The sequence below is a fragment of the Colletotrichum navitas genome (genome assembly GCF_030913465.1).
Source record: "Colletotrichum navitas strain CBS 125086 chromosome Unknown LY79scaffold_1, whole genome shotgun sequence".
Lineage (NCBI taxonomy): Eukaryota > Fungi > Ascomycota > Sordariomycetes > Glomerellales > Glomerellaceae > Colletotrichum > Colletotrichum navitas.
The window spans coordinates 1,813,275-1,836,034 of NW_026850547.1; the positions used below are offsets into that span (position 1 = coordinate 1,813,275).

Sequence of the window (22,760 nt, forward strand, 5' to 3'; positions counted from 1 at the left end):
CTCCTCTATTCTGAGACGTACACTCCCAAAACAATAACAACAACAACAGCCAAGAGAATGACAGCATGACACTTGCTAGGCCTCACGCCAACGTTGACGCCCATGGTCAAACATGTAATCTAATAAGTCTCTTTCTCTCGGTTGCCACTTGCTCATATCTTCGCGTGTTGCTCTTCTGTGAGCACACTCTCTCCCAGAACACCATTTGGATCTGCTGTCTTACCCGGAGTACAGCTTTTTTCGACCAACAAGCCAAATGGCTTTGGAGGTAGGAACGAAACGCCTTTCGACCTCTCACGAATATGGCATGTTTAAACCATTGCGACCAAGGTTGATTTATAACAATCGGACTCTTCCCCGTGGTGGGCGGGCTTGTGAGTGACGTGAGCAGAATGCCCGCCTTTGAGAGAAGCCTAGTGTCGTCTTGCAACTTACAAGAAGCATTTTTTTTCCCTTCCTGGAACCCCTTTGGTTCCATGAAAAAGCAACGCGCAGACTGCATGACCTGGGTCGGAGAAATGGCACAGTCGGAGTCGTCTGTCGCCTCGGGCCATCATTGAGCGGAATCACCGAGTCAGACCCCTGGCCGGCTTCAAGCCGGAATGGGGAAAAGGAAGAGGGGAACCCTTGCCGGGGCTGCACCATCGGCGCTAGCTACCCCACAGAACAAGACGGCGACAGCTTTCATCTGCTATCTTCCCCGGGCTAGATGGCGAGTCGGGTAGATGGATGCTAATACAGCCTAGAAATGAAGCAGGCAGGTCGAAGTGCCCAGCGAGCCCGGCGTGCCGGAGGCGACTACATATACCTGCGTGATCGAAGCCGCCGCCCACGAGGATGGCCTTAATTACTACCGTGCTACTGTGCGAACCTATAGGCTTTTCCCAGGCTTCTCTACCTGGAAGAAGATAAAAAGTCGCCCAGATATGCCGCCAATGGCCTCGAGGACACTCGCCGCCGCCATGCTCGCCGCGCTTGTCGCGACGTGCTGCGTATCCGGCGCCGCCGTTCAGGCACGCCAGGAGCACCAGGCAACGCATCTCGTCGCGCACCTCGACTACGGCAGCTTCCAGGGCGCGTACTCCCAACAGTACAATATCTCGTATTGGAGGAAGATCCCGTACGCCGCGCCGCCCGTGGGCGAGAACCGGTTCCGAGGACCCCAGCCCCCAGCGGCTGTAGGGGGTGGCATGTATGACTCCAGTCAACCGTTTGATATGTGCCCTCAGCGGACGGTAATGATCCCCCGACTAGTCGCTTGCGTGGCAAGGGATTAGCTGACGGGATGGTTACTTGTGTAGGTGAACGGCTCAGAAGACTGCCTGTACCTCGGTCTCTACTCCCGCCCTTGGACTAGGGACGAACCTCTGAAGCCTGTTGTCGTCACCTTTTACGGTGGAGGTTTTATCGCGGGCTCGGCTTATTTCAACATCCCGCCCACGGCGTACCCGATTCTCAACGTCTCAAGTTCTTCCGACATGATGTTCGTGTACCCCAATTACCGCACCAACGCCTTCGGGCTCCTTCCTGGCAAAGAGGTCGCAGCCGACCCAAAATCGGACTTAAACCCGGGCCTTTTGGACCAAGAGGCCGTGTTGAGGTGGACTAAGAAGTACATTCAGCAGTTTGGCGGCAACCCGGACGACGTGACGGTGTGGGGTCAGTCGGCGGGCGGCGGCAGCGTCCTGGCTCAAGCCCTCGGTAGGGGAGGGAAGCAGAAGCTGTTCCGCAAGGCGATGGCGAGTAGCCCATTCTGGCCCAAGACGTATGCCTATGACAGCCCCGAGGCGCAGGCTCTCTATGACGAGCTCGCCGCTCGCACAGGATGCGCTGGTCCCGACAGCCTGGCTTGTCTAAAGAAGGCCGACGTTCAGACTATCCGAGACGCCAGCCTCGTCATTTCAGGCTCCCATGTGACAAATACGTCGTCCTTCACCTGGTCTCCCGTCATTGACGGGGACTTCTTGCAGCAGCCGTTGTCCTTGGCAGCCGCTGTCGGCAAGGTGAACATGGAGCTGGCGTTCGCAATGCATAATACGCACGAGGGCGAGAACTTTGTGCCCGCTGGTCTCCAGAACGTAACGAGTGTAGGATCGCCGCCCTTCAACTCCAGCGAGGCCTCATTCGATGAGTGGTTGAGGGGTTTCCTCCCCGGCTTTGGCGACTGCGAGATCGAAGGCGTGAAGAGGTTGTACCCCACGTCCGGAACCGCCGAGACGATTTCGTATAATGAAACCTACGTGAGAGCAGGTCTCATCTACCGGGACGTCGTCTTGTCATGCCCGGCCTTTTGGTTTGCTGGCGCTGCGCCGAAGGGCGGATGGCTTGGCGAATATTCGCTTGACCCGTCTAGGCATGCCAGTGATACCGTTTGGGTGAGATTATACTGACCATATTGTGTAAGACTTCCGTTAACAAAGGGTAAAGTGGAACCAGGTCAACGCAGTGCAGAAGTCGGATCCCGCCCGTTACCAAGGGTATGCTGGTAAGTGGTCTTGCCTCTCATCTTGCTCATCATTGCTGTTTGTCACTAACATCGGCGCTTACAGGCGCTTTTGCTTCCTTCTTCCAGACCGGCGACCCCAACGCTCTCAAGCTATCTCCTTCGGCGGCGGCGGGCGTTCCATCTCTCGAAGATAACAAGGAATGGGTGATAGGCGCGGCAGGTTTTGTGACTGCTGAACTGGATCAGTTGGGGAGGAGATGCGACTTTTGGAAGAAGAAAGCGGCGAAGATACCCCTGTGAGGGTGTTTAGGATATCGAATTCGTAGTAGAACAAGTAGAACAAAGACAAGTTTGAGACACCACCCAGATCTCTCCATGATGGCTTTTGTCATTCCCGACTCTTTCAGTCCTATTATCCGTCAACGTCGAGGTAATCAGACAACAGAGCGAGGTGAGAGCGAGCGAAGAAGGGGACGAAAGGAGCTGAGGGCGAGAATTTGTGTCCGGTATTATCTGTCAATAATGTGATTATGGAGTAATGAATCGAAGTACAGACTAATCGATAGGGTCGTCCCTCAGCCTAAAAAGCTCCCGCATAACGTCCCCCGTCCTACCACGCAGCGCCGAATGATATAGTTGGTTCGTCTCGTAAACTTTGGTACCTTTTACGAGGGCCGCGGTTTCCCTGGCGTAAGAAATGTCGACATACATGTCGTCTATGTAGCTAGCAGCGTACACCGGAACCGTGTTCTTTCGTAACTGCTCATGGTCGTATAGCTCGGGCCACTCATCAAACTTGGCGAGTATTTCGGCAGCTTCGCGCAGTTGAATCAGTTCTGGATATGTCTCGAAGTGAAGTGGGAAGATCATCTCGCCCGAAAAGTAGAGAGGAGCGGCCGCGTCTCCGGAGAGCGTGGGCTCTTTTTCCAACCAAGAAAACTCCTCTAGAGCCTTGCCGACCCGGTAAGCGGCCCAGTTGGATGCAACGCCTGGCTTCTCGGTGTAGATGGCCTCGTGTAAAATGGCGTAGATGATGTTACTGTCAAAGGACGTGGCTTGCTCAAATTCGGCGAGAGAAGCACGCGTAAAAAAGCCAAACTGATCAAGGTCCGTTTTTAACTTGAATATGGTCAAGTGAACAGAATCAAGACCACCATGAGCACCAAAGGCGATCCCTAGAGTGAGCAGCCTTGGGATGGTCATGTATCCGCCGCCAGGAAGGTCAATCCGTTTGTTTTCTCGTATGAAACGGGCCACTTTAAGGACGGACTCGATGTCCTCGGGATATTTCTCGTAGTAGGCCTTGTTTCGCTCCATGACCTTCTTGAAAGTTGCCTCGTATACTTGCTCGGGCCTCTTGCCAACGGGTGCAAGACCGCCCGTCAGAAAGACCTCTCGCAGGCCCTGGGGAAATTTGGAAAGGTAAGTCAGGGAGACAAAGCCTCCAAAGGACTGGCCAAAAAGAGTCCACTTCTTCTTCTCCTCCGGAAATTCGCTAGTAAGACATGCTCTGACAGCTTCTAGGTCATTGACAATGTTGTCCTGACGGAGCAGCTTGAGGTGATCAGCCTGTTTCTGAGCGTTGCCTTGGAGAGCCAATGTGGCAGCAGAGACAGGCGAGCTAAGCCCAACTCCTCGATAGTCGAGAAAGAGAACCTGATAACCGCGATCCAAGGCTGTGCGGGTGACTGGACTGTCCTGAGGCTCGGGATTTCCAAAGCCAGGCCCTCCCTGTAAGAATACTAGCCATGGCTTCTGCTCGGCCTGCGTCTTCTCGGTCTCGCTGGGAGGGACGATGGGCCTCTCATGCTTGGTGACGCTTTTGCCGAACAGCTGAAGAACACCCGCCGACTGGTTGTTGTAGTCTTTAGGGACCTCAAAAAATAGCTCTGAGACTAAGAATTGACCTATGCATCATGTCAATACCGTTATGAGCTTCGTTGAGTCTATGGCTAAGTTTATGAGTATGTTACCTGGAATGACGTGTGATCGCTTGCTGAGAAGCTTCGCTGCGCTGATGACTCTGGAGGCCATGGTTGCCACGGCAGGAGGTCAAGGTTCGAGTTGGTTGAATGGCCAGCAGTGAGATGTATTGTCAACAAATTAGAGGACCCCGCCCAGGCGATGGCACAAGATAAAGTGTAGTGAGATGTCGCACCTTCTCAGTTGGGTAATTGAGCCATGTGCACAGTGTCCATCCCCTTGGTCTAGACACTGTCTTCAACTCACCTAAGTCTGCATTCTACATTCTCTCCTAAATTTCGGTGTGGTGGCTCCTTCTAGCCCCTTACTGCCGTATTTCGAGCTTGTTTGCATTCCAAAGCATGTCACTGTCTCCAGAATATCTCCTGCTAGTAACTTCAGATATGATTCTGACTTGTGAACAATGCCTTCATCACGCTTTGCTGACAAATTCTCGATCGTTACCATCACCGCCATCACCATGACTCCTGGCTATGCGTGGTCGTCATATTACATGGCACAAGCCGTATTTGATATCTGGCGCCTGTTTGAGGCAAAACATATAGTTCATAAAAGGTAGAAACAAAGCTGGTGTACTGTCTATCGCACAGTAGTCCTGGCAAACCTTCTATCTGAAAACTAAATTTTGATGTGTCACTGCATATATTTGAGGTCCTCGAACAAGAAGAAAGCCGTTGCGCAGGAAATTAGGAGCACGCACATAACAGAATATATGTTGGCTTCGTTGTTCTCTTTTCCACCCCTCTTTGGTGTCTTTGTTTGTACTTGGGTATTTCGTTTCTCAGAGGTTGCCGTCGCTCTAGGCTTCTTACATAAGCTTGCCGCCGATTACGGATAAAGTCCACCAATGACATCAACCCCCACGCGCGACGATGGGCTCGGCTCGGCGAAATCTGGGTCGGACTATAGAACCTTCAAAGTCCCAACTTGGGGAAGCGTCCGGCGGCAAGATGGGCTGGCAAAGGAAAGTCTCCCCATCACCCCAAACACCAAACACCGCCTCCTCCCGCCACCTGATGCCGCATCTCACATGCTCGGAGCGCGAAGACACCAGTAGTGGGATGAATTACATACATCTCACCCAAACGCTTGTCGAATCGTTCAACGCCCTTGCCGATGAAGTCCAGATCCTGACCGACAGGAAGACGATCCTAGAGCACAAGCTCAGGTTTGCCCACGAGCAGGTACGTTTGAAACGAAACGCGCAAGGGTTTGTCAGCATAGCCTCCTGTGATTGCGACATGTCTCTAAACCCCCCTCCCACATGATGAACAACCTTAGCTCTAGATCAAGAGCCCCTCACACGAGCAGCGAAGACCGATCCTCTTACCACTTTCTGACTGTGAATTCATAACTCCAAATTTCCTTGTTCGGCTGAGTTCGGTGATAAGTCGCGCTGACTCGACAACTTTGACAGTATCAGTACATCGCAGATAGATATGCACCGGCTGCTCCTGAAATCTCCGAAGTCCTGGCAAAGCTACAGCTCCCGCCCGAACTCACAAATCCATCTTTAGAAGACGCGAATCCTGTACCCCTACCGAAGCGCAACAAACTGGACACCAGAAACCAGATTGCTCTCATCATTCGAGACGGCCGGCGTGTGGCCCAGCAACTCACGTCCATCGGCGAAACGAGCAAGACGAGCGATTCTAGCAGAGAAACTTCTTCCCGCGAAGCTCGCACCATAACTTCCATGTCGACCATTCTCGAGCAAGATTTCACAATCGAGGGAAAGAAGGGGTCTTTAGAATGCCCTTTCTCCTCGCCAAAAGCTGAAGGTGACGGCGTCGGCGACGCACATAATGCGGAGGGAGGGTCGCAGGACCCTACACCTCACCACTCTGCAGACCCCATCTGTGCCGCCATGTTCGAGGAATCCACATCTCAACCGGCTCCTGGCGCTACGGACTCGCCTGCGAAATGTCCGATACGCTACTTGGATCAGCACTCCCCCGAGGAGATTGCACACTATGTCGAAACACACAAGCACGAACTCCCTCGCAGCCATGAGGTCTGCGTGCGAAGATATCAGAAGAACGAAGTACAAATCAAGAAGTTGGATGCCAAATACGGCAACTTGGTCAACATGATTCAGGGGCTTAGTGCGCTGCATCAACCCATGTTGCCGGAGTCGCAACGGGAGCAGGAAGAGATTGACCGAGCCTCGAATGAAAGGGTGCACAACTGGGCGAAGGCTGTCACTGTATCCGAGACCGAGGATGCCGAGCAGTCCCTGCCTACACCCATGGACGCCGACGAAGTTCGGCAGAGCCATTTCGATCGCCCTCTCAAGGAGGTCCGAGTGGGCGAGTCCCCTAGTCGACCATGGGGCATTTCTGTTCCAATATACGAATCTCATGGTCTTGGTGGCGAAGAGCGCCCTCTCTCGCCACCACCAGCCCCGGTTTTTATGCCATCAGGCTCGGAGGGCGAGGAGACACCGGCACCCAAGACTGGCAAATGCCCTTTTGATCACACCAAAATGGCTGCGATGGCCACGGCCCTCGAGGAGGTGCAGCCGCTCTCTCCCACGCACGCGCCTAACTTGATGTCAAATGGAATGAGCGACGACGTATCGCCACCAAAAGCCGGCGGCAAATGCCCTTTTGACCACGCCCAACTGGCTGCAATGGGATTTGCGTCACCGACACCAAATACCGGCGAACAGACCTTTGTCCACGCGGATCCGGACCCCGTCGAGCTGCCGTCGACTCCTGTCAAGCCGCAGCCTTCTCAGAGCGCACCTGCTCAAATACCACAACCACAACAGCAGCAGCAACAACTACCACCGACATTCATCAACCCGCCGCTGGACGCGAACAAGCAGTTCGACTCCAATGGGGTACCGCAGATGGTCTTCACCGGTCCGGTATTCATTGGCTATCCCATTGAGCAGGCAATCCAGTTCATGCAACATTTCCAGGGGAGGCAATAGGGGCCTGAGCTCTTGCCCTCTCCTCTTCTCGTCTTTTGTCGTATACTTGAAAAAATGGCTTTTAATGGTTGGGAAAGGGAGGCATGTGTTTTTTTTCTTCTTCTTTTTTTCTTGAAAATTCTTATTTCTTTTCAGCGAAGGCGTTGGGATGGCACCTTGTTCTTCGAATTTGCTGTTGAGCTTTTTTATTGTTTTTAACTTCTCTAGTCGAGCCTCAGTCCTGGATCTGCTACACGAGCTGTTATGTACAAATTGACGAGAACGAAGAGAACGGAACGAACAGACGCAGGAAGGAGTAGCAGACAGAACTCGTTCGTATGATAGATACCACACAATACCGGAAATGAGACCACTGATGTCATGAAACCGCTCGTGCTGTCTGCCCCGGGGCGTTCCGAAATCCATGGTGAAATTGGTCCAGCAACTCACTTGATCGTGCTACGTTACGTGGAGGACTCAGGCACATGATGTGTTGAATCATGGTCTATTCCGACGCCGATTTTCTTGAGTCTATACCCGCCCACCGAATCAGTTCTTGTGGATAAACGCCTCCCCAAAAACGCCTAATGAGAACTCTTGAACCCATTCTCCTTCCCGCCGTGCTCGTCGTGAAACGGTTCCGCAGTCGCCTTTTGGTTCGTCATCCCGATGCCATTGACATCGTTTTCGTTTTCGTCGTCGTCGTCGCGATACCCGTTCTCTTCGTCTGCCTCGCGCGTCCACAGCGAGATGTCGTCGTCACCCATGAGCGCCGCCACGTCTTCTGGGTCAACGAGACCAGCCTCGACGTCCAAGTAGTCAGGCGTATTATTGGAACCAGGCACGAGACCGTTTGCCTCGGCCTCCTCAAGGGCCAGCTCGGCGGCCCGGGCCATGGTGCGCTGGTAGATGAGCCAGCCGACAACCAGGCCAACGGTACCGCCAAGGATCATGGAGATGTAGTTAATAGCCTTGCTACCGGTTGTCATCTCGTCGCCCTTTTCGGCGATGAGAGCAAGACGGCTGCCAATGAAGACGTGGACAAGCAGTTTAGGGCTGTTGCGGTGTGTCAGCTACACGGACAACTCAGAAGTCAAGTGAGAGCTCGGGGAGGGAGGTATACGTGCGTACCTAGCAAGAGCCGTCGAGGCCGCAAACGCCCATGGCTTAATGGACGGGATCGTGGACAGGAACCCATTTGACAAGCTGTACGGCAGTGGGCAAAAGCGCACCGCCGTCAGCATTCCCAGTCCGTCCTTCCTCAACACCTGCCCCAATGCAATGAACCGGTGGTCCTGACCCACTAGCTGGTGCACGTATCCGCTGAAGATGCCCCTACTTGTGTAAAACGCCGTCAAGCTCCCCGCCACCGTGGCCGTCGCGACAATGGGGTACCCTAGCGGAAACCCGTATACGAAGCCCGAGATGGAGATGGCAGTGCTATAGCCGATCATGGGCGGGAAGGCTGTCAAAAACGTAAAGGCCCAGATGATGAGCCAGCCGCCGGGCAGAGCACGCCACTTCTGCGCGACCGGGCCGAGCCACTTGAAGATGGCGTGCGAGTAGACGAGCATCAAGATACCGAGAACGTTGACGACCAGAAGGAAGACGGCGACGGCGACGCGCTGAACGGGGCTGAGGCTAAGGTACATGTCCCAGAGGCGGTTGCCAGTCCTGATTGCGTAGCGCACAGTGCGGTTCAGACTCGCCAGAGCTGTTGCCTGTCGCGATGCTGACCTTTGGCGGCCGAAGCGAGCGGAAGACGTGCGGCGGCCAGAGGTGATTGTGGTGGTTGAGATGCCGCCGATGTTGCGGATCCATGGCGGGCGGACGTCGGCATAGGTTTCGGAGGGGGAGGAGGGAGGATTCGGGGAGAGGGACAGCGCCCGCGCTGCGGATTCAAAGTCGGCCGGCATCGTAGGGGGAACTTGGTCGGCGTCTGCGGCGATTGAGAAGAATAAAGGGTTTGGCTTTGGGACCGGAAGCGCCGGGAGTAGAAGCTGCTCGCGGGGTCGACGAGTCGATGTCGTTTCGGCTTGGCGTTGCTCGGTTCTGGTCTATAATTGTTTTATTGAAGCTGTAGAAGAGCCATTTCGAAGAACTGGTTAAGTCGGATGCGAACGGGATCGAGATGTGTAGGTTGGCAAGCTGCGCCCCAAGGCATGCGTGTCAATATCGAAGGAGCTGGCTGACCGTAAACACCTGCCGCGATGAGGTAAGCCAGGCCACAGCGAGATCAAAGGTCGAGCCAAGCCGTCTGTCTACTTTTACTACCAGATCGTCGCCAGGTCCGTAAGCTTTTGGGGATTTCAGCCAGGGTTCTTTTTCAAGCTTCTCGCCCTCAGTCTACCCAGGTAACCTGTTGCTTCTTCGTTTTCTATTGCAACCAAAAAGCTTGTAAGATTCGTGAATGAAGCTAGGAGTGTAGTTTAACGGAAGAGGAACCCCGAGGTTGGTTTAAAAGAGAAGATGAGATCAAGATTACGTTTTGTCGAAACCGCAATGAACTTGTCTCATGTTTCCTGCGAACAGTTTCAATCCCCCGTCATGGGTACCCAAGTTAGGTACCTAACGTAGGTACAGGCAGGGTTCTAGTTTACGCATGCACGCGCGCACGCACTAAAATGGAAACTGGCGGTGCATCCCGTCCGGATCGGCTTGCCTGCCAACCGACTGGCGCCCGGCCCAAGGTCTGGGTGTGTGGTCTCTGTGGGGACTCCACACGAGCTGGAAGCTTTGGGTGCTGCTTCCCTGCATGAACTCTACCTATCTGTACCTAGGTAGGGACCCCAGGATCTATCAGCCCCTCGCACCTACTTGTAAAGTTTTCCTTTCTACACCCATCATTTTTTGATCGCACTCTCGAGGTGGATATGTAGAAGAGTGCTCCTGGGAGCGTCTGGTTGAGATTTTCTACTTTGGTTCTTTCTACTTTATTGTGATTTCTATCCATCTAGCAGCGGTTATCGGCGCCCGCTGGGTCCTTTCGGAGGATCTCTCACAAGAAGCCTGACCTTGCCATCCCCAATTTCCACACCCTGGCTCAGGATGTCCACTTCCTCCTTGCTGTCATCCGCACTTGATGTTCCTTCGCGAGCCAGACCTTTGTCGTAACTACGAGCATCGATACCCAAGATGCCGCCCATGTTGTTGCGGTCTCCGGGAACAGAGAATTCGCGGTAGGCGTATCGCCACTCATTGAGAAAGTTGCGGATAGCCTTGCCGACTTTGTCCTTGCCATTCTTACTGTGGTGACCTGTGCCTGTTATGGCGTAGATCGGCCGGCTTTCCTTGACATTCTCCATCAGCACCCGTTCCAAGTACTCCACAGCTTCTTCGGGGTGAAGCCCGTGCAGGTCGACGTAGATCTCGACGCTGTTTGCGTTGGCCTTGTTGCGCTCTTCATACAGTTCGCGAGCTGCCTCTCGGTGCGCTTTCCGCATGAGATCATTCTCACTCTGGCCACGCAAGCTCAGAGCCTTAGCAGCCCTCGCATCGTTGCGGTTCCAGGCTTGTGCGGCACTGAGAGGTAGGTTAGCTAAACTCGTCACGAACCTCTGCGTTCAACCAACTTACCTCTGAAGGAACTTGTTCCTGAGACCGCCGTGCTTGATGGCTTCTTGTCGAGCTTTGAGGTAGGATTTGTTGGCTCTTTCGCCGGTTTCCAACCATGGGATGTGTTTCGGGTTCGGAATTGCTTGGGCTGCCGCGCTGTTCTCCCCGTTTCGGATATTGGTTGAGCTGCCGTTCCGTCCAATCTTCTTGAGGTCTTGGCGAAGCGAAGCTGGGCCGGGGGATGGTGACATTTTGACAATCTCGGCAAGGGAGTTTGGTGTAAAGTTCTCCTTGTGGCCGTGACCGCCTCGTTTCCCATGGTGCTTCTTGCCCTGCTTCGCAACAGCAGAGCCCAAAGTAGGGAACGCGTCTGCGTCATCTAGCGAGGGGGCTACGGGCTCCCTAGCTTGCTGGTGTCGGCTGCCAGGGCGAGATCTAGACCGAGGGCTCTCCCCCCCAAAGAATGGCTTCAAACCAGGCGGTGGCGTAATTCCAATGGTAACATTCGAGCTTCCACTGTAGCTGCCGACATGCTCAGCGGTGCCTGCTGGAAGTGCTGGGAATAAGTTGAAATCGTTCAAGTTGGCTTGTTTGGCGGGCGGCGTGCTGGCCCCGTCCATGGTCAGCTTGTTCATGAGATGTGCAGGGTCGTGAGAGAATATGCAGGTATCGCCTGCCAAGCAGTTGCCCATGACCCAGTACCTTGGAAGATTGTATCAGTTACAGCTTTACGCAAAGAAAAGACGGCTGCATGCACTCACTTGCAAAGGTGGTTGCTCAAGTCGTGGCTGAACCGGCAATCTGCCCTAAGACATTGTCCAGTGGACATATAAAACTTGCAGATGACGCCCGATCGCTGCCCAGCTGGTGTAGTAGGGCGGCTCTCAGCAGCCAGGGCTTTCCCAATGAGAGAGACCTTGTTCTCCTCGGGCTGTGGACTACTATAACCATTGTCTTGCGCTTGGCTCTCCATGATGGACACGATTGTCGCGCTGAGATCGTATCCATGGACCGCAAGGGCGGCCTCAATTTCTTCATCAGTCCGTGTCTGACCGAGAATTGAGCGGAGCATATCATAGGGGGACATGTCGGCTTGTTGCGACGACATGGACGAGAACTCCGGGGCGGCGGCGTTCAAGCCGCTTGAGGTCCCTAGGGACGATGTGACGCTGATGGCGTCATCCGCTACTAGCCACTCTACATTCTCCGTCTGGTAATCGCCAAAGGTTTCATGGGAAGGCGATTTATCGCTGGCGAACTCGTACGCGTTGAGGTTAGGGCTGTGAGGTATAGCGGGCGTTGCAAAGGCGAGTCTCGGGGAAGGTCTTGGGGAGGAGAAGGGAGAGGCGGCGGATGACTTCGTTCTAGTGAAGGACGGGGTAAAGGACGGGACAAAGCCCGGAGGAGCCAGCGGGCTAACTCCAAGACGCGGAGATCCTGAGAGAGGAGTGGCATTGCCGCGCCAGGATGCAGGTGATGGTCGTCGCAGGATGGTCTGGCGGATGGGAGGCGGAGAGGCGGCAGCTCCGCCTCCATCACGGTATCGCCATAACACATCGAGGATCGCATTATCTAATGAGGAGCCGTTCAAGGTTGTCTGGCTTCGCAGGAGGTCCTCGAGCTTGTCCGTCTTGTCTTCGTCCTCGAGAGTGGCATCCTGAAGGATAGGGAGGCAGATCTCGTAGTGCTCGTCGGAAACCATGATTGCGCGGTACGGGGGCGAAGCGTAGCCCTTGAAGGATAGCAACAGGCAGCAAAGGTGCGTCAAGGGTATGTATTGTATGGGTATGTAAAGTTTGGAGCCGAGATCGAAGCGGCGCGTCTATGTATGGTGTTCGGTCTTGGGGTGAAGCAACTACTACGTAAGGCGGCGCGGTGATTAGGCAGGCTTGGGTTGAGTTGGCGTCGGAATGTCAGCCTGTGCGGACCGCCGTCGGAGACGAGTCTTGAACAAAGGGCGTCCGGTTGAGCTAGAGCTTCGACGTGTAGAATGTTCGAAAAGAGAGCTGGGTGCGAAGTTGGTGGGCGGCACTGGATGGTTCCGTCACATGGTTTCGGAGCCAGGGGCAGAGGGGATCGTCTCTAGCTTCTTGTTTGGATGAGGTGGTCGATTATCTCGGCACAAAGGCAAATGCAGAATGTGCCTGGTTCGTTTGTGCCTGGTTATCTCGCGAACTTTTTAGTCAGCCGTTGAAAGGCGAGGGGGGGCGAAACACGAGTAATCGGGGAGAGTTGAAGATGATGGTTTGGGTGGTGGAGAGAAACGCGGCCGAGTGCACGTCGTTCCCCTTCAGCTGATGACTGACTGGGACCAGGAACTGGGACGGGGACGGGGCCCAGAGAGCAACGGGAGGTAAGGTGAGTTACGGTATGGTGCTTGGGGTGCGTGCGCACTGTTAGTGAAGGCTGGCTACTGAATGTGGGATATCAGCTGGCAGCCAACAACTCCTCTGGGGAGGGTCGGTCGGGGAACTGGGGCCCGGTATCAAGAGGTAGCCAGTGGTAGTAATAAGGGGGGTACGTACCTATATACCTACCTACCTGTAGAGGGGCGCAGTGCAGTATTAGGACACGTCCAATCTGAATCCCAAAGGGCGGGTGTAAACGTGGGGTCGGCCTCCTACCTCTCTCACTTCCCAGACTTGCTGCATACACATAACATCTACAGCCTGGTCTCCGCACAGAACAGCCTGAGTTGTTGATCCGTTCGGATATATTGGCACTTTGATACGAAGCTACAGCATGGAGCAGCTATCGAAAAATGCATCGAAGCAAACCACCTACAATCTTCAGGTGCTTGGCCCTATTGCCCTGATTGCATTTGTCCTCTTAAGCACGACGAGATCCTCCACTCACTGAAAACACAGACAATGTCAGAAGTTGCACGAGATCGAAAAAAAGCAAGTAGGCTATTAGCCATTGTACGTATCTGCCAAGACACAGTGCTGTCTGATTGATGGCAACATAAGGGTAAACTCTTTTCCCTCTCTACTACCTCTGACCAGTTATTGCTTACTTCCCGTTTCACGCACCTCACCCAAGCCAAACCACAATTCATGTCTGGTTTCACAAGCTAAGATATCTGACAATCGGCCATGTATTGTTCAACTGACACCTTTCCGCTCCTATTCAATCTCAGTTTCGACATTATCAAACCATCCCGGTACCTAGTTTATGGCTTTCAACAATGCCACACTCTACTCTATCACTCGACTCAAAGACCCATCAGAATCATCGCTGCAATAAAGAGGATTGTATCGGATTTGAAAGACCCTATGCCATCCGAAGCCCGTTGTTCAAGTAGGTGGATCTGTCATGAATCTGCAGCACCCAGACGCCGCAGTGTGAGCTGCGAACCTAGGGTACCTCGTCATCCTCTAGATCACCCCCAAACCCAAAACTGAAGCCTCCCCCGTTAGCCTCGCTGCTACCTCCACCCACTGCCTCCTCCCACTTTCTCTTCTTTTGGGCGTTTTTTCTCTCTACAGTTTGGAGCGCTTCTTCCAGGAGATCCGGCTGATCCTGCCGGAGACGCTCAACAAACAGTCTATATGGATCCTTTACCTCTTGCTTGAAACCCGTGACCTGGTCTGGCTTGTCTCTGAGGAAGGACAGAACCTCGGAGAGCTGGTTCTTGGGGACAAAGTTCTGCGTCAGAGCGATACCGCTCTCGATGTTGACAACCAGATGCCACCATCCGCTGGGCACATGCAGAATCTCCCCCTCGTTACAGATGCCCTCGATGCACTCAGGCAACTGACGGGCTTCCGCATGGAACTCGAGAAGCCACTCTGCGATGCTTAGGGGGCTGGTCACCTCACTACTGTCCTGCGAAACATAGACTCCCGGCACCGATGCCGTAGGCGGAAACATGATCCAGTACTTTTTACCTTGGATCACAGCGTTCCATGCACTTGTGCCGTTTGGGTCCTTGTGGAATGTCGATCCGCTCCTCTCTGGGCCAACGATGAGCCAACGATGGGCTGGCCGTTCCCTGCCCAGAAGTTCGAATAGGTCAGGTCCGAAGCAATCTGGCTTCCAGTACGCCGCACCTTCCTCGCGCCCGACGTTGATCCCCATCTTTTCCGCGAACTTTTTATCGAAAAGATACAGAGGACTCTCATCATCGTTATTGTCCATGTAGTCGCGATAAGTTGAAAAGGGCCAGTCCACGGCCTCTGCACGAAACTCGACGTTGCCATAGAGCTTCGAAATGGCGTCAATGTTCCACTCATGACAGACTGGCCACGTCTGGATATAGTTGGTCAAGATGAAGGGCGTTTCTGACCATTTCTCAGAGAATTCATCGTACGTAAGAGTTTCCATGCGCTGGATGAGGTTGCTCTTCGAGATTCTCGAGGTAAACTGCGTCAAGTCAACATGACTGCAGACGAATGGCCTATGCAGGACGTCGGAGAAGACGTTGCTACAGTCGATCTTTGACTGCTGCTCAGGAGACAGCCGGAGGTGGGTGGCCCTCCATGTTCCCTGCCACGTGCCATCGAACCTGCCTGAGCTGTGGGACCTAAAGTGTGGTCAGCAGGTGGCTCTTACTTACATGACAAGATGTGATGAGCGGGTGTGTGGCTGAAATCGCGCCTACAAGCCAGTCACACTGCAGAGTCATAGAAACCTCGACCCATGGAAACCGGTGACGAGGGCGACAGCGTGGCTCGCAGCGGCTACTGATGAACGCCATAGCCCCCGGCTTACGGAAACTTGACCAAGCTGTAAACTGTGTGACTTACTGTAGAAACAACGACTTCCACAAATCGTCGGACCGGCAGAATGCATAGAGAAACTTGCAGCTTGTGCCCAGGTTTCTCAGAAGTTCCTGATCGAGATAGTCCAAGAGCATCATCAGGGCCTCGTCGGGCAAAGTCTTGAAATATCCGATGTGCATCCGAGCGTTCGGACGATCCGAGAGATACTGGTTGCCCAGCGGTTTCACGCCCAGAGGATGGGTAGGAATTGACTCATGGAAAGTGACTGCATTTTTAGCAGGTTTTGAGTCATAGTCGAGACCGTTGGTGACAGCTTGCGCATTGATTATCCTATTGGACATAGTGTCATGGGGTGGCTCGAGATTGTCGTTCGCCATGTATCTTTAAGGCGTAGGTTACTGGCAGAACAATGACATGTGCCTGCTGCTTTGGGATAGTATGGTAGTGGCGGAGAGAAAAGGGGGGTTCAGGCATTGGAGAACCAAGGCAAGCAGGGGGGGAGAGAGAGAGAGAGAGAGAGAGAGAGAGAGAGAGAGAGAGAGAGAGAGGAGAAAAGCACAGTCGTCAGAAAACAAAGGAGGAAAAAGACCTGGAAAACGCACAAGAAATCATGTCACTGGGCTGGCATCGCAGGTGCAGGTGGTACAAGCGGTAGGGACAGCAGTGATGGGTGGCGGGCACATGCTTCAATAAACTGGTTCTACAACTCAATTAATGCATGAAGATGTCTAGATGAAATTTTTGCAGGCATTCCGCCACAAGAGGGCCGGGGTGTGTGGCCTGGTAAGAGAGAGGGGCAAAGAAAACGAGGAGGAAAATCCAGAAGGCAAGAGCGACTACGGTGCCTCCTGCAGCGCCTGGCATCTCCGGCCCTCGCTACTGTTGCAGAGTTGTAGAGTCCCACTGAGGCCGCTGAGCCAGTTGGCTCTACTGCACTGCTATTAGTGGCCTTCTACTCACTCAGACAGGCACGGCGGGTGTGCCCTAATCACTATTCCTGCCTTTTCTGTTTAGCGCAACCTCGCTTACCGCATAAATCGAGGGGCCGCCCGCCGCCTGCGAAATTTTTTTACGTGGTCAAGAATTCCTGCGGCTGCTGATAAAAACTTCACCTCCCACCACCGGACAATCAACGTGCACCATCACCCCACGAACAAACCCAACAACGCACCCTTTATTCCTAGATTCAGTTCTACTCTTGCGATTCGCCAAGAGTACCGGATCTAGTTGAGACTTTAATTCTAAGAATTCGATTCGTTGACCTTTTTCGCAACTCTCACCGAGACGTTTGCGAATTTTCCAACCCCTCGCCAAACCCCACCTTCGCGACGATATTTCTAGATCTCAAGCTGTGCTTGTGATCTAGATTTCTTCCACAACACAACCGCAATCATGGCTGACAAGGGTCTTGAGGATGTGCCTGAGGGTAAGTCTCGCGACGACATCTTGATCCTTCCACCAGAAGCTTTTGGAGGCTTCGCCTTTGATTCAGAGGGTCGCCGACCGGCCACCTTGTCCCCCCCCTCTCTTTGTTTCTCTAATCTCCGGCCCGGCGCATTCCAAAAAGACCTCAAGTCGCTGACAACATATCTATCAGGCCAGATCGAGTCGAACTACGATGAGACCGTCGACTCCTTCGATGACATGAACCTGAAGTCGGAGCTCCTTCGCGGTATGTTTTCCCGGGCTCAAAATTCTCGGGTGGAAATACCCTCACCGTGGACTTTGTCGCTGATATGGCTCTTGCAGGTGTTTACGCCTATGGTTTCGAGCGTCCCTCCGCCATCCAGCAGCGTGCCATCATGCCCGTCATCAAGGGTATGTTCAGACCAGTTGATCCTCTGCGCAATAACTCCCGCTCACCCTCCAACCAGGCCACGATGTCATTGCCCAGGCTCAGTCCGGTACTGGCAAGACCGCCACGTTCTCCATCTCTGTCCTCCAGAAGATCGACACCAACGTCAAGGCCTGCCAGGCTCTCATCCTCGCCCCCACCCGTGAGCTTGCTCAGCAGATTCAGAAGGTTGTCGTCGCCATCGGTGACTTCATGAACATTGAGTGCCATGCCTGCATCGGTGGTACTAGCGTCCGCGACGACATGAAGGCCCTGCAAGACGGTCCCCAGGTCGTCGTTGGTACCCCTGGCCGTGTCCACGACATGATTCAGCGCCGCTTCCTCAAGACCGACAGCATGAAAATGTTCGTCCTTGACGAGGCCGACGAGATGCTTTCTGTAAGTTTTTTGTTCAGCACCCTGGTTCGCCCCCGTCGCATGCTGACACCTCCCTCCAGCGTGGTTTCACCGAGCAGATCTACGACATCTTCCAGCTGCTTCCCCAGAGCACCCAGGTCGTCCTTCTGTCCGCCACCATGCCCCAGGACGTCCTTGAGGTCACCACCAAGTTCATGCGCGACCCCGTCCGCATTCTCGTCAAGAAGGACGAGCTTACCCTCGAGGGTATCAAGCAGTTCTACATCGCTGTTGAGAAGGAAGAGTGGAAGCTCGACACCCTCTCCGACCTGTACGAGACTGTCACCATCACCCAGGCTGTCATCTTCTGCAACACCCGCAGAAAGGTTGACTGGCTCACCGACAAGCTCACTGCCCGTGACTTCACCGTCTCTGCCATGCACGGTGACATGGACCAGGCTCAGCGTGACCTGATTATGAAGGAGTTCCGTTCCGGATCTTCCCGTGTCCTGATCGCCACCGACCTTCTGGCCCGTGGTATCGACGTCCAGCAGGTCTCCCTGGTCATCAACTATGACCTTCCTGCCAACCGCGAGAACTACATCCACCGCATCGGCCGTGGTGGTCGTTTCGGTCGTAAGGGTGTTGCCATCAACTTCGTTACCGCCGACGATGTTCGCATGATGAGAGAGATTGAGCAGTTCTACAGCACCCAGATCGAGGAGATGCCCATGAACGTGGCCGACCTCATCTAAGAAACGCTTTCTCACGGATACACACATTCTCCCTCTCCCTTTTAGCACGGAACAAGCCCCTTTGGTCTGCTAAGGTCGATCACGCACCGGATCTGGCAAGACGCTTGGGGGGGTTTTTTTACTCGAGATTCATCAGGACTTGTTTGTTGATAGATCGCGGGAAGGCTACCTGGCGAGCCACTGGGCGTGGCTGGCCTCACCAACTTCTTGGTTGACTGCTAGACGCGCCCCGGCTCATGGGTGGAATTGAAAAACTGGCTTGCATGCGGAAAGGGCTTACGAGTCTTTTGGCACCTTAATACCAACGAAGGTGCGGCGGACTGGTACCTAAAAGAATCATTGGCAAGGGTTCTAGTTTTTGACTTTCAGTTTCCTAGTCTCTCTGTACGTAGGGGCCACGTCACGATGAATCTGCTCTTTAAAAAAATAACTCTCTGTTCCCGACGCCTGATGAGTGAATGTGAACGCCAACGTATCTCTACCCTTCGGGCAGTGATTGGGCGGTTGTACACTATTTCGGACTTGTGATCCGATTCTGTCGTAGATTACCCACGACGCTACCCTCTCTTGCCCATATCTCGCCCTGCTTCTAGTTGACCGGCGGACGCTTCAGCATATGAAGCGGGGGAGAGGATGCAAAGGGCTGGATACTCGGGAACGGGCAGGGCGAATGGCTGCAGTCGCAGCCCAGCCGAGAAAGAGAATCGTTCTCCTCGGTCCCACCATACAGGCTTGCAAGTGGCCGGCGCTCACCAACACTAACGCACCGTGCGTCAAGGAAACATGGGGTGGGGAGGGTTCCGAACAGGGCTTGAGTCCTCTTATCGCAAGACTTGGGAGGCCATCCCACAGAGGGGGGCGCCAGGACACCTGGCATGGTGCCTAGCACAGAACGAGAGACTGGAGATGTGGGAGGTTGGGCTGCGAGCGCCACGTCAAATCCGACTGCCAGTTGTTGACATGGCAAGAACGGTGGATGCAGTACACGTGTGAGAGGAAGCCTGCTGGGTGAGATATCCGGTCCGAGGTCCCTGAGCTTGGTGCTTCAGTTTATAGTTCGTGTTGTCTCGTTCATCCTGCCACAGTCGCTTTCGCCATTGTGTCCAACTGGCCAGACGCCCGAAAACGAGAAAATCAAATAAAAGAGCAGGATCTGCTGCCTGCCACTCAGAAACCTCCTTAGACAGGTACGTAGTGTGGAGCGCTGGATAAAGTGGACTCTGTGGCTGTTTTATTCTAGCATGAATAAGATGTCTTCCAGTGAGTGCTGTCAAAATTCCTAGGTATTGGGGATTGCTGCTCTCTGGGGACAACGGCCTTACCCCGCCAAATGCACCCTCTCTCAGCAGCACACAAACCACAGAATGCGTCCTGCTCACCAGGAGCCACGGGACTCTCCCAAAGGTTTCTTGAAAAAGAACAGATGCAGTAGCAGTACTGTGACTGCACAGACTATTCCTGACTTGCGCCAACCAATTTTTTTGTGGTTCCGCAGATCAGGGTTTCGTGTTGTGTGGGATGAACCTTGGGGAGGGGGGGAAGTCATTCCCTGTTTTTCCCCCTCCCCGTCTTTCTTTCCCTTCTATCCCAACGTTATCCTTCTCTTCGTTGTCAAGCTCACCCTTACCCCTCCCCCCTTTCTGTTTCGTTTCGTTTTGGGCGTTTCTTTTTAGGGTTGCAGGGAAGAGGAATTGAAACCCGCATTGAAACTACGGGGGCAATATTCAATTAAACGACAGCGGCTACGATCCCCACCCAGAGCGATATTGACCGGGGCCCAGACAGGAACTGTGGCTGGGCGCTTGACTTACACCAAAAACGAGCTGCAGACCAATATCAATAAGTCAATCATTAGATTACCGTCTTCTACGATAAGCCGACAATGCTGATTTGACCATCGAGGTCACGTTTTTCTCTACAGCAATTAACACAGTTCTTGAGATTGATGGCCATAGGAGGGTTTCCAAAACAAATAGTACCGTGTTTTCTCGATACTTCTAGATGCGTCACGGCGCTGCTGCTGATGTGAATACCGAAAGGCCATGGGTTCCATTGATTAGGCAGCGCTGTAGTTGCACCTCAAATTCCAATACTGAAATTTTCCGCACTAGATGGGGGTTGACACACGCGAATTCCAACGAGGTGGGCAGCTATGCGTCGATGCCCATGAGGCAGCAACAACACGCAAGGAAGGCTTAAGTCGCAACCGAAGTACCCTGGCCTTTTTCGAACTAGTATTCCCAGTCTCCTTGATGGGTTCATCCAGTGATATATTGGCATGTTGCCTGTCAGCTATTTAAAGAGTGGCCATCAAGGAGGTGGTGACTGGGTTTGCTTCGAGATCAATCATCGGGCACTCTTTGTAACGCCAGCAGGTTTGCAGAGTATTCTCCGTTTTGGCTGGTGATGGATAAGAATGACAGAGATGATGCGATTCTTTATTCGTACCTTGTGGTGTTGTCGACTCGAAAAGCCGGTGCGATATAAACTGCTGAGTGAGGAAATAAGAAAGTCACTCAGCAAAAGACGGAGATCAAATCTTATACCACTTCTCCTACAGCGACCATGCAAAAGTCCGTGAGCAAGGTACAGTATACACCTAAAACATTTGTTTTTAATAGACTATACTAAGATCTATAGATATCTAAAATAAAAGAAAAAATATATTCTATATAGATCTAGTAAGCCTCTATATAGCCTATATTTTATTTTACTTTCTACTTCTTAACTAGAGTAGTAAAATAAAAGGGAGTATATAAGGTACAATACTTTTTCTAGATAGGGAGCTTATAGTGTATAAATACAGTATATATACTGTATTTCTCCTAAAGTAAAATCTTAGAACAAGACTTATAAGTAAATATACTTAATATCTTTACTACTAAATAAGTAAAAAATACTATATAAAATAGTAGTATATACTTCTTATACTTAAGTACTAAAATATTAATTTTATTATTTACTTTTATACCTATTACTAAGAGATATAGTAGATTCTTTATAACTAAAGATTACGGTTTATAGTGGTACACTGTACCTTGCTCACGGACTTTTGCATGGTCGCTGTACAGGGACAAGTGATGTTGACCGTGCTGGCTCACTTAGACTTCACTGGCTATATTTCCCCTCCACCACCTTATTGACTTTGGTTTTGTACTTCAAGTAGTAGACGCATATAAGCTGCTTGCTCTTACCCAATTCTACCATCCCGCATACAGAACATGCTCCCAACTATTGGGACGCTCCCTGCCACCCATGGGTTATCTGCTCACCACCGAACACAGGGTTGGGAACTTTGCGTCCCCATTCCCATACACTAGATGAATTAGACTCACAGATCAACAACCTAGGTCAATTGTACAGGGACCGAATTGGATATGGGGCGGTTTCAGGCTCTGGACGACCTAATATCTGGCCATCGAAGTAATGCACCATTATGCTTCTGCCTCATGTGTATAAACCGATGAATTGGGATGAACTGGAGAGGCAGCGAGGGAAGTGTAAGGCTCATGCATGCTAGCTAAGACATTATATTTACATTCAATGCAACTCGCTAAAACACCACAAAAGTTAAAACCATTGACCGTAAATCTCGATCACAACCCGTCATGTTCCCTGTATTGCACACGCCTAGCTTTTGCATATATCATAAGCGTAAATTGACCATTCTAGTACTGGTTCGGCGGTGTTGATGGGTTGATAGACCCGCTAGGTGTACACGGCGGCTTTGAGAACGTCGGCCAGGGCTGGCAATCGGCGTGGCAACTTCAAGTTCTTCGAGTTAGTGACTGGCTTTGCGATATATGCCCTTGGTAGATTGGGGGCCAGTGACTTACCCGCCATACATGTGACCGCAATCGTCGATAAAATCCCTGCAGATTGTTCGGGTGCTGCAGGAGTCATCCGGTGTGGGCTTTGCGGTGGGAGTGGAAGGCGGCTTCGTTAGAGAGGGCGGCCCTCTCCTCAAAGATTTCCGGGTCGGCAACGGTAGCTGAAGACCCGGGAGAGGCCAGACTGGGGGAACGGCGTACGGCGTCGGATTGCACGGCGGCATCGTTGGTCGCGTGTCTGGCTTGCACCGGTCGTAACATCCTCCCCATCGCGTGCTGCATTCCGTATTGATGCCGTCGATGCACATGGTTTGTGGGCATTTTTCGGAGTGAACCTGTATCTGCGGAAAGGCGGTGAC

At 52.9% G+C, this 22,760-nt stretch overlaps 7 protein-coding genes across 7 annotated transcripts; 3 read left to right on the forward strand and 4 right to left on the reverse strand.

Annotated features, from left to right (window-relative positions):
• The first annotated feature begins 737 nt into the window (after positions 1 to 737).
• Positions 738 to 2,822, forward strand: LY79DRAFT_533828 (carboxylesterase). The gene is made up of 4 exons (XM_060556386.1): positions 738 to 1,235; positions 1,302 to 2,375; positions 2,428 to 2,485; positions 2,550 to 2,822. The coding sequence occupies exons 1-4, from the start codon at positions 927 to 929 to the stop codon at positions 2,744 to 2,746; spliced, it is 1,638 nt and encodes a 545-aa protein (XP_060421003.1). The 5' UTR covers positions 738 to 926; the 3' UTR covers positions 2,747 to 2,822.
• LY79DRAFT_533832 (Alpha/Beta hydrolase protein) lies at positions 2,823 to 4,628 on the reverse strand. The gene is made up of 2 exons (XM_060556387.1): positions 4,420 to 4,628; positions 2,823 to 4,353 (listed from the first exon to the last, which is right to left on the reverse strand). The coding sequence occupies exons 1-2, from the start codon at positions 4,478 to 4,480 to the stop codon at positions 3,002 to 3,004; spliced, it is 1,413 nt and encodes a 470-aa protein (XP_060421004.1). The 5' UTR covers positions 4,481 to 4,628; the 3' UTR covers positions 2,823 to 3,001.
• Positions 4,629 to 5,354: 726 nt separating this feature from the next.
• On the forward strand, positions 5,355 to 7,469 carry LY79DRAFT_22131 (uncharacterized protein). The gene is made up of 2 exons (XM_060551606.1): positions 5,355 to 5,613; positions 5,847 to 7,469. Exons 1-2 carry the CDS (start codon positions 5,380 to 5,382, stop codon positions 7,365 to 7,367), a joined length of 1,755 nt encoding a protein of 584 aa, XP_060421005.1. The 5' UTR covers positions 5,355 to 5,379; the 3' UTR covers positions 7,368 to 7,469.
• Positions 7,470 to 7,930: 461 nt separating this feature from the next.
• On the reverse strand, positions 7,931 to 9,262 carry LY79DRAFT_585912 (uncharacterized protein; the record flags this gene model as incomplete). The annotated part of the gene is made up of 2 exons (XM_060560557.1): positions 7,931 to 8,402; positions 8,478 to 9,262. 2 exons carry the CDS (start codon positions 9,260 to 9,262, stop codon positions 7,931 to 7,933), a joined length of 1,257 nt encoding a protein of 418 aa, XP_060421006.1.
• A 1,047-nt stretch (positions 9,263 to 10,309) lies between these two features.
• LY79DRAFT_574808 (smr domain-containing protein) lies at positions 10,310 to 12,603 on the reverse strand (the record flags this gene model as incomplete). Its single annotated transcript, XM_060559635.1, has 3 exons — positions 10,310 to 10,868; positions 10,923 to 11,603; positions 11,663 to 12,603. 3 exons carry the CDS (start codon positions 12,601 to 12,603, stop codon positions 10,310 to 10,312), a joined length of 2,181 nt encoding a protein of 726 aa, XP_060421007.1.
• A 1,655-nt stretch (positions 12,604 to 14,258) lies between these two features.
• Positions 14,259 to 15,966, reverse strand: LY79DRAFT_585914 (F-box domain-containing protein; the record flags this gene model as incomplete). The annotated part of the gene is made up of 2 exons (XM_060560558.1): positions 14,259 to 15,426; positions 15,650 to 15,966. The coding sequence occupies 2 exons, from the start codon at positions 15,964 to 15,966 to the stop codon at positions 14,259 to 14,261; spliced, it is 1,485 nt and encodes a 494-aa protein (XP_060421008.1).
• Positions 15,967 to 16,743: 777 nt separating this feature from the next.
• LY79DRAFT_533845 (ATP-dependent RNA helicase eIF4A) lies at positions 16,744 to 18,996 on the forward strand. The gene is made up of 5 exons (XM_060556388.1): positions 16,744 to 17,051; positions 17,223 to 17,297; positions 17,375 to 17,443; positions 17,500 to 17,858; positions 17,918 to 18,996. Exons 1-5 carry the CDS (start codon positions 17,018 to 17,020, stop codon positions 18,569 to 18,571), a joined length of 1,191 nt encoding a protein of 396 aa, XP_060421009.1. The 5' UTR covers positions 16,744 to 17,017; the 3' UTR covers positions 18,572 to 18,996.
• Positions 18,997 to 22,760: the final 3,764 nt, after the last annotated feature.

Bases quoted from the DNA above. Each gene is read 5' to 3' on its own strand.
- LY79DRAFT_533828 (XM_060556386.1), top strand. From the start codon at position 927: ATGCCGCCAATGGCCTCGAGGACACTCGCCGCCGCCATGCTCGCCGCG. The intron at 1,236-1,301 runs GTAATGATCCCC...TTACTTGTGTAG, and splicing joins ATATGTGCCCTCAGCGGACG to GTGAACGGCTCAGAAGACTG. The intron at 2,486-2,549 runs GTAAGTGGTCTT...CGGCGCTTACAG, and splicing joins CCGTTACCAAGGGTATGCTG to GCGCTTTTGCTTCCTTCTTC.
- LY79DRAFT_533832 (XM_060556387.1), bottom strand. From the start codon at position 4,480: ATGGCCTCCAGAGTCATCAGCGCAGCGAAGCTTCTCAGCAAGCGATCA. The intron at 4,354-4,419 runs GTAACATACTCA...CATGATGCATAG, and splicing joins GCGATCACACGTCATTCCAG to GTCAATTCTTAGTCTCAGAG.
- LY79DRAFT_22131 (XM_060551606.1), top strand. From the start codon at position 5,380: ATGGGCTGGCAAAGGAAAGTCTCCCCATCACCCCAAACACCAAACACC. The intron at 5,614-5,846 runs GTACGTTTGAAA...CAACTTTGACAG, and splicing joins TCAGGTTTGCCCACGAGCAG to TATCAGTACATCGCAGATAG.
- LY79DRAFT_533845 (XM_060556388.1), top strand. From the start codon at position 17,018: ATGGCTGACAAGGGTCTTGAGGATGTGCCTGAGG. The intron at 17,444-17,499 runs GTATGTTCAGAC...CCCTCCAACCAG, and splicing joins CATCATGCCCGTCATCAAGG to GCCACGATGTCATTGCCCAG. The intron at 17,859-17,917 runs GTAAGTTTTTTG...ACCTCCCTCCAG, and splicing joins AGGCCGACGAGATGCTTTCT to CGTGGTTTCACCGAGCAGAT.